The sequence below is a fragment of the Acyrthosiphon pisum genome, chromosome X, assembly GCF_005508785.2.
Source record: "Acyrthosiphon pisum isolate AL4f chromosome X, pea_aphid_22Mar2018_4r6ur, whole genome shotgun sequence".
Classification (NCBI taxonomy): domain Eukaryota; kingdom Metazoa; phylum Arthropoda; class Insecta; order Hemiptera; family Aphididae; genus Acyrthosiphon; species Acyrthosiphon pisum.
Window position 1 is genome coordinate 43,049,480 of NC_042493.1, and position 14,074 is coordinate 43,063,553.

Here is a 14,074-nt window from a genome sequence, read left to right on the forward strand (position 1 = left end):
CATATTTTCTCTGTGACATGATAAACTAATTTCAGCAAGTGATAAATTTATTTCATAATATTTTTGATAAAACGAGCTATATTTGATCTTACATATTTTTACATATATTGTCATAAATACATGTTTTTACATATTTCACAATTATTCAATTTTTTCTCACATATTTATACAATTATACTGTTTTAATGTCTTTTCTTCAGATTTAGAATAATTTAAAGGTTATCATGACTATATATTATATCGACGATCTTTTGAATTCGAAAATTTAAAAGTGCAGGTTATTATTAATTTTAATCAAGGTAATTAGTTAACTATAGATAAATATGCATTTTTTATTACATTTTATTTTATTAATAATTATTATTAAGATTTTATGACAATATCTGCGATTTTTTGGATTCGAAAATTTAAAAATGAATGTTAAATAATGTTTGTAATCAATATAATATAATTATTATTTTTTTTTTTCGATTATACATATTTTGAATTCTTTAACACGTATTTATGTACATATTTTTATTGTATAAATATATACTTTGGTTATATAAATACATATAAATCCGAGCCCTAGTAATAATAAAGGAAGATATATTTAGATTTTTCATACTATTTTCAAAACATGTAAAAACAATCTGGGTTACATTTTTCATTGTTATTTAAAGATTTTCACCAGCTATACAAAATAATATATTTTTCTATCTTAATTATTTTGTTTAATTGTAGGGGCTTAGTGGAAACTCATTTTGAATTGATCTCAAAAATAATTAGTAATTTTGACCAAAATTTAAACAATACACTAGAATGTCAACGAATTGCTATTGTAGTATTATGTTTATGTGTAAGTATATTTATAGAAATAACGATCTACAGTAAATATATTTTTTATCAATTCAAATATTTATTTTTAGTGTACAGAAACCGTAACATCTGATGTTAAATATACAACTAATTTAATAAACATCTTCTTAAAATGTTTAAACGACACCTCATATGATATAAAAAAGTACTGTTTAAAAGGTCTCACAGTAATTTGTCAACATCAGCAGATTTTGGTAAAAATTAAGAATAAGATTCTAATTTCAATTTTATTTTTAATTAATTGTATTAATCTTATGACAGTTATCTATTTAATATTTTAATATTTTAATATATAATTTAGTTTTATTTTCATATTTATTTTTTAGTCTGAAAATCAGTCTCAATACATACTTGATGCATTAATGCAAGGTCTTGATGAATATCAAACACAACAAAGTGATGTTACATTAGAAGCATTACGTGGCCTTATATCATTAGTTCCTCATTTATCATTAGATAAATTTGAAAAACATTATACGACTTTGACATTTCGTATAAAACAATTTTTTGAGAATGTGAGTTAGTTTGTTATTTTGTATGTTTTATTTATAATTTCATAAAATATTTGAATTTTACAGGAAAATAATGAGATGCGTTATACATCCATAAGACTTTATGGTGAGTTGTGTTCAAAAACAAAAGAATTTAACATTCAAGTGGATATGTCATTACATCATAGCAATATGGTTACTTTTTTATTGCATTTGTGTGAAAATGATACAAATATTGTCAAGGTTAGTACCTACTAAGAAATCATGTATTAAATTTAAAATGTTAAATATTAACTTTCTTCGTTTAAAATTTGATATTTATAATATTGGCAAAACAAATTAACACTGGGAGTACTGTCGACGCCTATTGTACTGATAGTTAGGCGGGTTCCCCCCTACGTAGAGGTCCAGGTTTTGTATCTATATAATATAATGCTCCAAACACATGTCTTCAATAAATTCCATGAATGTACTACGTACAGCTATTATTTGTATTTAATAGTTTCTGTTTTTACTAAAAGCTTTCTTTTCTTGGAAAATGCATTTTGATATATTCCTCTGTCTCTTCCATTATTACTTATTATACTATTATAATATGTGAACTCCCCCACTTCTTCTATTTCTTGGTTATCATTACGGCTCTGATTTTATTGCCATACAAACTATTCAATAATAATTTTAAAAATACCAAAAAATGCATTTTTAACCTTAATAATGTCTTTAAAAAATATATTTAGCACTTCTTGAGCAACTGAAAATACAAGCATTACAAAATAAACGTGATTATAATGTAATACAAATTGACAAATTACTAATAACTTGTTACTAGTTTGAGTCCCGCACCCACTACAGCCATTAATTCTACTGTAGATAAATAAAGAAGTTATAAACGTATCAAAATCATGAATAGTACAATCGACAAATGATAAATGGCCGAAACAAAATTTCTTGAGCTAATATTTTGAAATATCAATTAAATTTAAGTATAAAAATGCATTTGATTTATAAATAAACATTGCAAATAAACAAAATTACCTATAAACTACTAAACTGCTCTACAAATGCCAAAACTGCAAAAAAAAAATGCATAAATAAAAGTTTAAGTTTTCAATTTTCTGATGTATCAAACTGATTTTGTACTTGAAAAGCATTGGGACTTCCCAAAAAAAAATTCCTTTTTATATTCAAATCTAGTCTTATTTTTGTAACATTTACTCTTCTACAAATTGGAATTTTGTTTTTGTGCATTTACTAAAGTTATTACTTTTTAAATGTTTAATCCATAGTTTTCAATAACTTTTTCAGATTTTTTTTTGTTGTCTGCACTTCTTACTATACTTATCATCTACAAAACTTAACATCAATTTTCTTACCATTTATGTTGGTCTTTTAATACTTTATCAAATTAATTTCTTAATTTCTAATCTCTTTATTTACTATATCATTTTCTTCTTCCAATATTGATGAGATATCAATTACAATTGAAGATAATACTATCCATCTGATATTTTCTTGTATAATTATCGCTTTCTTAAATATTAATTAAAACAAATATTTGTTAATACTAAAGTTGCTGTTTGGAGCAGATTATATTTGTACATGGGCTAAAGTTTTTTCAAAAACTATAGTGATTACTTAGATAAATAATTTATTTTATTTTAATATAACATGGCTATAGTAGTACCCATTTAACTTTTTACAACACTCATAGTTTTTATGTTCTAAGTTCTTAATAAATATTATGTATGAGCTTTTGAATAATAACCAATGTTTTAATGATACTACCTATATGGCTATACAATATTTTTTTTTCATGTAAATACGAAATATTTTAATACAGACTTTGCACGATTACATTAACAATGATGTACAAATTTAAAATTTTACTTTTATTATACACACGTTTATGACTGAATGGATACCTATGCTACGTTTAACCTTTGTTTCATAATTATAAATTAAAATGATTGTATTTAGTAATAAGGAGATAAATTTGATAGACTGGAACTTTAGGCAATGATTTGTGGTTCCTATCATTATTTCCATTCAACAATTAATACTTGGTATTTAGTAAATCCAATAATAAATTAATAAAATATTTATTATTATTTTATATCACCTAATATATTTTGTTGAAATTGTAGGAAACAATAAAAATAATAATTGATAAAATTAATGATTTAACTCTTATAAACATGTGAAGTGTTGTTACATTTTTCTGTGAGTGGGCTGGTGATAAGGCGGGATTATATTTAGAGGGGGTTAAAGCTCTCTCTAGGCACCCCTTAGCTTTTTGCTTGATTATGCATCGCTTTCATTTGCGTTTTGTATGCTCTGATTAATTTCTTTACTTTTGCATCTACAACAACTGTATTCCAGTCCATGTATTAGGTATAGGTACTTATATCAAATAAAATGTTTAATACTGTGTGACTTTATAAATTTGATTTATAGGCTTGTAAATATTCATTGAAAAAGATCAGCATTTTATTACATTCTGAAAAAATGATAACCATGACCCACAATCATTTGATTGAAGAAGGAAGATTGAAGTATACGGAATTTATCACTCAAATGTGTAAAATTATGGTTTGTATAATTTATTGTGTGCAGTAATTTTAAAACAATATTCATTTTTAGCTAATTATATAAATTATTATATTTAAAACTTTTGTTGACAGACTGATGAATTTTTATCTCACGTGACCATTTATACTATGATTGGAGTATCTTACTCAAAAAGCATTTTTCCTGATGTAAGGGCCAATGCAGCATTATTTGTTGGTAAGAATAACAATAATACTATTATCTGTTAAGTTTTTGTTTAGTTTATTTCATAAATATATTATATTTATATTTATACATTTTCAGGTTCGTTGTATAAAGCAAATCCAAGCAAATCTTCCTTCGACTTGATATCAAGTAAAATGTTAAGTCTTACGATTGATCCAAATCCTAAAGTCCGTACTAGTGCCGTTGCTTGCCTCGGAAAACTTTACGAGTAAACATTTTTAGCTTAATGAAAGTCAATTGTTAATGTTTTTCTTGATTTTCTATTTCTATTTAAATTATATTATCTCTTTATATATTTATAGTAGTTTCAGTCATAGTCAATTTTAAATTGTTGTCTTAAGTAGTAAAATACCAACACAATTTAAATGTATTCAAAGTTTTTTAACTATTATTGTTTTGAAATATTTTATGTGTTAATGTTTGTGTGTTTTTTTTTAAATGTTTATCCTATAAAATCTATATACATATACATTCATCTGTTTCTGATTATAAAGTTAATCAAAAACTTGAATAATACAAAAAGTCGTGATTGTCGAATTTAAAAATGTTATTATGATTAAGAAGTATCAATATATGGTGATTCATTTATCTCAAATAACATTATATCATGGGAAAAATCCAAGCATTTTTAAATATTTTATCACATCCATAATATTAATAATAATTGTGTTCAAAATGTCAACAATTAAAAACTATTATAAAAATATTCGAGTTAACAATTGCAGCTTTATTTTAAATAATATTATAAGACTCGTATGCACGATATATGAACATATCAAAATGTTCAAAAATGTATGTTTCTTTTTAAATTTAAAGTAATAAATATAATTGTTATTGTTATGAAAATAAAATGTTGATTTTGTTTCATTTTCTCAAAACACAAATTTTCATTTTCATTATTATTACAAAAAAATAATAGTACAAACTGCTTTAAAAGAATCACCATGTATATCAAAACTATTCCATTATTATTAAATAATGTATTGCAAATTACATAGTTTTTGTTTAAAATGCATCTATGTTGGCTTGTTTTATTCTTACCTCATGAATTATACGTTTTAGTGTTGCCATATTTTGGAAAAATCATTATGTTCATGTTGTACACCTAAGGCAGTGGTTCTTAACCGGTGTTCTGCGGTATATGTTTGTATGTTGTGTCGGTGTGAATAGCTATTTTATGAAGTGTCCGCTTTGTGTCTAAGTGGGGATAAGAATCTTAATGATCAACTTGTTTATAATTTACAAATAATTTATGTACTTTTATGAATTCTGTTTGGTGTTGGGGGTGGTATGAGGCTTTGCTATCCACATTAACATGGTAACAATTGGTAGGTCGCTTCATTGAAAAAAAAAGTTCACGCCGCCGCTGTTGTACATTTGTATTGTAACATTATTAAAGTTAGAAATTTCCCAGTACTTAATTTTCATTATCAATAATAATTATTATATTTTGTTACATTTATCGTTTAGTGGTAGCCAAGTTATAATATTATGAATAACTATTAGTTGTTAGAAGTCAATATTTCCTAAACCAGTTGTGGTTTTAATAAAACATTTTTAAATACATACCATATATTTTAATATAATGTTCCATCTAAATGTGTTAATATGAAAAATGTACCGGAACATAAAAAAGTTAAGAACCACTGACTTAATGTGTAGTTCTTACATTAAATACTACCAATGTATACTACATAATATGTAATATTAAAATTAAAAATAAAGTATATTATGCAAAAAAAAAAATGTGTTTTTGATACAAAACAAAAAAAAAAAGGTGGGCAAATGGGTGTCGCTCTGCTGTACAGTAGGTTACAAGTGGGTCACTCTAATGGATGGTGTTAAATTTGAATTCAATGATATCATATCATTGTATACAAAAAACGATTCTGAGCGGAGATGGTTTGTCAGCGTATGATATTACTATAAGTATATTTGATGATATTATTGTGAATAAAGTAATTTATATATAACCTATTTACGTGGAACCTTGTTTTAAATGTTCAATCCTTAGCTATAAAAGTAGAACATTTAATACATTTTTAACTACATAATAATTATTCAATTTTAAATTTCTTAAATTTTGTCGAAATTCAAACTTTAAATGCTTCTAAAAAAATGATGCCTATATATTCTTAATATTTTTCAACTGCTATTGTAACAATTTATCAGAAGCCTTGAATTAAATTTTCACGGTATTTTTACCCAACAAAGAAAATTTGTATTTAATTTTTATTGACATTTATGGAAAAAAACTAAGAAGGTCTAACTTTTTGATAATTAAAATTGGGTTCCTACTAAACAATTTAATATTTTAATAGTATTACAAAATACAAATACAATTATAAAAAATTTAGAATGGTTTTCTGTTATAAATCACAAATAAATATATTTTAGTTGTTTGGTGTTTTATGATTTCCCCCCCCCCCCCTCATGAAAAATAATTCCTGCGCCACTGAACCTACCTAGTACCTACCTACTACCTAGTTAAGACTTAAGAAATATTTTTCTAAAAAATTATGTTTATTGCCAACTATTTTAATTGTTATCAATGCATCATGAATTTTTAATTTCTTATTCCGAAGCAGAAATGCAGAATATTTTATGGACTGTTTCGATGTATAAAAGTCGAATTTTGGACGAGTAGCTTATGAATTATAAATCGTTTGGATTAACCAATGACAGAGTGGTGTGTAGGAGCGCTGTCCAGTACCTCTGCTTTCGTTGTACCACGTCTATAGATACTATCTTTAATCGTGCATTGTACACAGCTGGTCTTTACCAAGCAGATAGCGTGCATGTTAGCTGAGTACAAATTTGGTTGGTGTTGGGTGGGGGAGAGTAGAGGGACCGAGGCAATTGCAGTCTGGCCCCCCGTCACCCGCCCATCATAGCGTTTCCAGTCCGCGTTCAAAAGAGAAGGAAACCTTAAAAAATGATAACGATAAAAAACAGTTGAAAAAAAAACGTTTTTTAAGACACTGTAGTTTTTTTTATAATAACGAGTGTTTTATGTTAAATTGATCACAATAATGATATGGAACGTAAGTTAACGAAGGAAACATAGACAAGGACCATTTCTTATAATAAAATTGTGGACAGTCGATTTTATAATGTATCTCCATGCATCCGACAAAATATGTCAACAATTTGGCGTCACGCATAACTCATCGTGTACACCGTAAGCGCCTTAACTCGGTGAGTTTTGATTAAATTATTTCATATTATTATATTATTATTAGGTGACTGAGTACCCACAGAAAATCGTTAGAGGAAAAAATGATTTTGTTGTATTTTGTCCGTTAGATATTTTGAGGGTTGACCAACCGTAGAAGACCGTTTCTATGCAAACTCAAATGATATTAATATTTTTGTTCGACACATAACTGTCCGCGCACCGTAGATAGCACGAATCGAGATATCTTAAATCCGTGGTGGACACTGTCTGATTGTCGTGATTCTGTGGTTACTGGTCTAAGGTCATTCGCCTTATCGTTTCGATTGTCTTATCAAATCAGCCGTCCCTCGTTCGCTGGCGGTCGATAGTCAGTCGTGAATATTTAAATTGTTAAAACTCTAGTCAACTTACTAGTTACTGCCTACTTGTTTTTATTCTCGTTTAATGTATAAATTATAATATATTATTATAATTATTAATAACATTATATTCATTATTGTGACGGATTTCATTAACGCACCCAACTTTTATCGGGATTTGACACGACTTCGATCGTTTATTTCTTTCAACTGATAACTTGCACTATAGGTTCATTGTAACCGAACTCGCCCACCACAGTACTTAAAACGGAATTTTAAGTATGTACTTTTCACTAATAATATAATATAAGGTACCCGTATTTGATTTACAGTTTGATGGCGTGTGGGGGTCGATAACGTTCTTGTGCATTTTTATATTATCAATAGGATGATATTGTGTCGTTGTGGCTTTGCGCTAGAATTAAAGTTTTCTATGCGCTTTGAATGAGAACAATTGTTACAATTACAACGTAAACATAACCGTTATGTAGTATGAGTTGTCTCGATTGCACGATGGATTATTTTAATTATTTTGAGATGTGTAGATTGGCCTCGCTTTCGACGCCAATTGATGGACTCAACGAGTGAAATGCACAGGTCGTTACTAAGTATGTGTGTAGTCAAACTTTGTGCTTACAGATGCTCATGGATCAACAACGAATTTCGTATTTTTATCAAGACCTGTTAAGTTGTCCCACCTACTTGAAAGAGTAAATATCAAGAGCAATCCTATGCCATTTTTTTTTTTACAAAAATTTGTAAGTGCAATTTTTATTAATGTGCGAGTAAACTAACTACGCATAAAATTAAAATTATAGTTGGATAAGTCAACTCAATGTAGCCCACCAAAGTATTCCTAGAACTTTCAAATTGGTATCAAATAGTTTCTCCGAATTTAGATAAGTTAGGACATTCATTTTTTGTATTGTGAGATATAGTTAATAAAAATATGTAGACGAATAAGTACTTAAATAAATAATATTGTTATAATTATAAGTATTGATTATTCTGGACGTTTTTTATTTCAATAATTTTTAAATTTATTTTATTTACCACTTATGATATGAATTATGGTGAAAAATTACCTAATTAGTCTAGGCCTACTTGTAGATGGCTCAGCCTTACTTTTTTTTCGCATGCAGAAATAATTAATTTTTATAATTTAAAAGGAATCGATTTGAAAGTTTAAGACAATCTTTTAATGTTATTAGTTAATATAATTAGTCTTATATACATTTGTATGGATCGTTGCAAATTCTATATTCTGTCCCCTTACCTCATTATTCATTACCAATAAACTTCCATAAAATACTTTTTTTATTTATAATTTTTTTCCATCGAGAAATAAATGCAGACAATAGTAGGCTTTATACAAAACATATTTTTTTTTAAATTTCATTTGATTTTGAACTATAAATTAATAAAAAATGTATGTTTAGTAAATTTATTTATTAATGTATTTTAATTTAGAACTTAATTTGATTAAAAAAACCTTCATCCATTTCGAAGATAAATAATTAATTCAATTTTTTTTATTTTATAGTTTATTTTTAAAAATATTGTTCACACATTAGTACTCATTTTATTTTTACTTACAGCTTATAATTTAAATTCTCAGTATTTAAATATTGTTTTTTTGCATTACATGTGCTTAATTTATGTTTATTTTTAATTATTATTATAGGGTAAAAATTATAGTTTTACAAAACCTTTTATGTTTATTAAACAAATGACTGGGGTCTGGGGATGTCAATTCAAATTATCAAAATTAAGTTAAATAAATGGATTTTAAATAAACTACCTGAATTCTTTAGTTTTCTGTATTAAATTAAAATGTAAATTTATTATAAAATTAATAAATAATACTACTTTTAATTGTGCACAGTTAAACTATTTATATACGTATAGAAAAATATATTTCTAAGATTATGATATTATTACTTAAAAGTATTGGTTTTATTATTCCTATTCAAAGGACTTATTGTAATCTTTTAATGTATATTTCATTAGTATGTGGGAAAATTATGGTTGAATATTAATTATTATTGGTTATGTACTTATGATAACTTGCCTATGTTCTAATAAACAGGTACCACCTCTAAACATCTAATTTTGAGTAGACTGACATTTAAAGTATTAAACAGATGGATGAGCTAAGAAAATTCTTCTCTCATTAATTAATTAAGTTAATTTAATATATCATATCTTGCATCTCTAATTTGCCCAACAAATATAATACTTGGTTTTTATATATTTATATTTAAGTTAAATCTTTACCTACATAAATATATTCCTTGACATTTTATATTTGTTTAAAAAAATTATTTTTATTCTATGAATTAAATTATTATTTTCTTATGAGTTATAATATACCACTTACCTAGAGATTATAATTTATGATAATTTACTTTATTAACTTAAACAATTTAATTAATTATTCAAATGTTGTCATAACCAAATTTTTTTCTAAATTCAAAATTCAATATTGATTACTATATAAATATTTAATATCTTGATATTTTGAATAGTTCCAAAGAAATGTAACTTTTTAATTTTGTTTTTTTCCCACTGGTAGTGTATATTTACTAAAATCAAATAGTGAAAACAAAAGTTGTTTATTACTGGTTAAATCAAAATTAATCTTATTATTTTTTGTTATCGTTGATAGGCAATATAGTTTGGTTATATGGAAATGCTATCAAATGGATATAGATGTATCAAAAAATGTACCAAAGCATTAAAGCAATCCTTATTTGATTGGATCCTTCATAAATTTAACGTAAATAGTAAAATTCAATTGTTCTTGTATCCTTACTTAAAGCTGAGTACTATAATACTAACACTACATTAAGTTTAAAAAAAATATTCATATTTTTTTTTAGATAGGCCTTTTAATCTAACACTTTTTATGTTGGGATCTTCTTAGTGACTTTAAACTAAATATATCAAATTTCAATTATTATATATTATTTATCAAAATAAGAATCCAAAACAATTAAGGCAACATTTTTTAATTAATTCTGTGAAGATTTTATATAATCAATGCTATAATGTAATTAATAAATGTTTCCACTTAAAAATTATCGAACTTTTTTAATTTTTACAACTCTAATAATTGGATTTTTATTTTGAGATTAAACTATATATTTCTATTGTCGCTTACCTTTTATATTTTAGATGTATAGCAACATATTTGTTCACTATGACATGGTCATGTGTATAGTATTATATAGTGCTATATAGTATTATTGACAGAATTTCATTGATCCTTAATATTATTTACTAATTTATTTTTTATAATTATAAAATATTATTTCAAAATTAAAACAAGTAGTAAATAAATAATAACCTATTATATTATGAAAATTAATGGATAATAATTTCTTGATGATGTGATACAATTATTAATTTATAAACATAATTAAACACAATAATTGTTAATTTACTTCCAGTAACTACTATCTATAATTATGGGTTCAATTTAATATTTGAATAGTTCGGTTTTATTTTGAATATTAATCTAAATGTATTAAGGTTTCTTTGGGCTCAGTTCAATATCATAAATCAGGATTTATTGGCACCACTAATCATTTTATTATATTTTTAACATAAATACTGCAGTGCGTCTAAATATGTATTAAATTGAAATTATATTTTTAATTCAACCGTATGATCTTCATTATTTACTAATAAGTTATATTCTGATTTTTTTCTTGACATAAATAAAAACAAATTGAGAGTTATACCCATTCATTTTTTGATACTTAAATAAGTTATTATATTTAATAACTTTAATTTCTATACTTACAAATAGGTATACAATAAAATAAAATATATTATATATAGTCAAACTTGGTCAACTATAAGTTTAAGGAGACAGCAAAGAATGCGTGTTATTCAATAAAAACAAAAGTATAAAATTAAAGTATATGGGTACATATTTATTTTTAATACAATATTTTTAAATATTATTTATTGTTTTTGTATCTTCATTTATACATACTAATTTTACTATTTCCATAATTTATCATTTTTAAAAAGTAATTTTTATTTGGCAATTTTTGCTTTGCTACATGTATGGTGAATTGTTCGATAAACTAATCAGTAACAATAACATTGATGACTTTATTTCCAAAAGTAATTATACATACATACAAGGATAACCCTTACCTATATCACCAATTTGAATGAAATTGGTATTTCTAGTTATCCACAAAATATTTGAGTTAAAAAAATTGTTTTACACTGTTTAAATAAGACATTCTTAAGACCGGGGAAAAAGTTTGAGGTATCAATAACTTTGTGTTAACCAAGCTCGACTGTATGTTACTGTATATTACGGTAAATTATTACTATGCAGATTTAATAAATTCAACTAAAATAATGTTTTTAATAATAAAAGTATCAGCGAAGAAAGTCTGCTTTTTATGTTTTATTACCATATTTTAGCTTATATACCTATTTATCGTAAGGTATATCAATATATTCCAAAATAAACCTAAAAAAATCCATATAATAGAACAATATTGATTTTTAAAGGTGAGCTCATATTTAATTACAAAACCACATATAATGTAATAGTAATATGTTATTCTTTAAAATTTTATATAATACTTAAAAAAAAATGTTATCTGATAAGTTTATTAAATTATTAATTAAATCTATTTGAATTTAGTGTTCATTAATTAATTTGCATAATATTATAAATAACTACTTTAAAATAATTTCTTAAAATTTCATGAGACTAAATTATTTAAATTTTAAACTATCTATTGAATCATGTGTTAATGGTGCACTTAATGGCTAATGGATGTTTTCAATATGCTTGTTGTAAATGAATGTTTTTAAATCTATATTGTGAATAACTGATAAACATTTAATTTTTTTTTTTAGAATTTATTGACCAGAACAATGAGTGATATCCCAACAGCATCTACATCAACAGCATCAACATCATCAGCTTCAACGTCACAAACCATGCCATATACTTTTGACAATCAGTGTCCACTACGAGATTTAGATTATACAACAACAGATGAATCAGAAATGTCGTCCGATGAATCAGAAATGATTGATGACGAATCGAGTTACTCAAATGATAATATGTGTAAGCTGGATCCAATAATTGATGATAACATGGACGATACGTCATGGTCGTCTACAGCATCATCTAATACATCATATGGAGATAAATCGAGTTCTGAAAATTCTGAAACTGAATCAATTTTAAAAGAGTTGATTAGAGAGAGCTGGACTCTTGATAAATCAACAAATAATCAAGAAAACACGGATAGTTTTATATCACCAATACTCATATTAGTTCAGGTATTATTTGAATTCATTAAAACATATCATTGGAATAAGACCTTATTTAAATATTGTGTGATCAGGAGCAATAATAAATTGTTTTTTCACCTTTTCTTACAATGAAAACTTTATAAAATATAATATATGTTTGTTTCTCACTGGGTGATATAGAAAATAGATCCCTTCGTTATGACCTTAATTTATAATCCCATTTGTGTTATTTGGATAAATAATTTTGTCCTTTTAATATTGGGGTGTTTTTAAATTTTTCATCACTTACATCAGTTGCAAATAATATGTTTAGTGGTAATTAAGATATCACTTTTAATTTGTCGCTATCAAAAAATTGAAACCATGTTACATTTTATCTTTAGAGGACGTTACACCAACATTTGTAGTCTCCATCTTACAAGTGTGTATCATAGCAAATTGTACACTCAGCAGATTACGTTTAGCTCTGTTAGGTTAAAATTTATAGTGTATTGACCCCTTATAAAATTTTAAGGTAAGATTATTATCTAGGCAATCTCATGTCAACAAATGTCGGTGTAACATCCTCTTAATTGTCTTTAAACTGTTATTTCCAAACAAAAATATGACATGCAAATGAAAGTATGAATTTAAAAAAAAAACTTATAAATTATTGCATTTTGCATTCTATACTTGCCAATTATTTAAAATATTATGCACCATACCAGTCTAGTATACAGTTATTACCAAGGCTATGAATTTAATGCATTTAAAAACTATTAAATATGCATGCATGTAAGCACTAAAAACTGACAAAATATGCATAAAAATATGCTCTAAAAATTATTAAAATATGCTCTAATTTTTCAAAATATGTAAAAAAAACTACAAAAATGTAACTTTTATTTTAATTTTTTTTCATTATAAATTTTTATTAGTTTTAGTTTAATTATTAGTATTGTTACACATTGATATAGCTGATATGAGTATATGATTTTTTGGGCTTGACTAGTCAGCTTGATCTTCGTAGTATACAAGATCTAGTTATTGCATTGTAGCATTGTACACAATCAATAATTTCTTTAGATTTTCATACTCGAAAGACCTCCTGTTTGGTG

General features: G+C 25.3%; 2 protein-coding genes across 9 annotated transcripts in view; both read left to right on the top strand.

Annotated features, from left to right (window-relative positions):
- The window catches only part of LOC100571277 (maestro heat-like repeat-containing protein family member 1), a 19,500-nt gene extending 15,061 nt beyond the window's left edge, over nucleotides 1-4,439 (top strand). Inside the window, exons 23-29 of the mRNA XM_008186837.3 lie at nucleotides 724-838; nucleotides 909-1,052; nucleotides 1,185-1,373; nucleotides 1,437-1,592; nucleotides 3,804-3,938; nucleotides 4,031-4,133; nucleotides 4,221-4,439. Coding sequence (XP_008185059.1) covers nucleotides 724-838; nucleotides 909-1,052; nucleotides 1,185-1,373; nucleotides 1,437-1,592; nucleotides 3,804-3,938; nucleotides 4,031-4,133; nucleotides 4,221-4,354 — 976 coding nt within the window. The 3' untranslated portion in view covers nucleotides 4,355-4,439. The remainder of the gene's footprint in view (nucleotides 1-723; nucleotides 839-908; nucleotides 1,053-1,184; nucleotides 1,374-1,436; nucleotides 1,593-3,803; nucleotides 3,939-4,030; nucleotides 4,134-4,220) is intronic.
- A 2,583-nt stretch (nucleotides 4,440-7,022) lies between these two features.
- Nucleotides 7,023-14,074, top strand: part of LOC100163649 (uncharacterized) — a 10,888-nt gene continuing 3,836 nt past the window's right edge. The window contains 4 exon segments of one of the 8 annotated variants that reach the window (NM_001168666.1): nucleotides 7,691-7,958; nucleotides 8,319-8,437; nucleotides 10,348-10,458; nucleotides 12,573-13,004. In NM_001168666.1, the coding sequence (NP_001162137.1) occupies nucleotides 10,366-10,458; nucleotides 12,573-13,004 (525 nt within the window). In that variant the 5' untranslated portion in view covers nucleotides 7,691-7,958; nucleotides 8,319-8,437; nucleotides 10,348-10,365. 8 annotated transcript variants of the gene reach the window in all.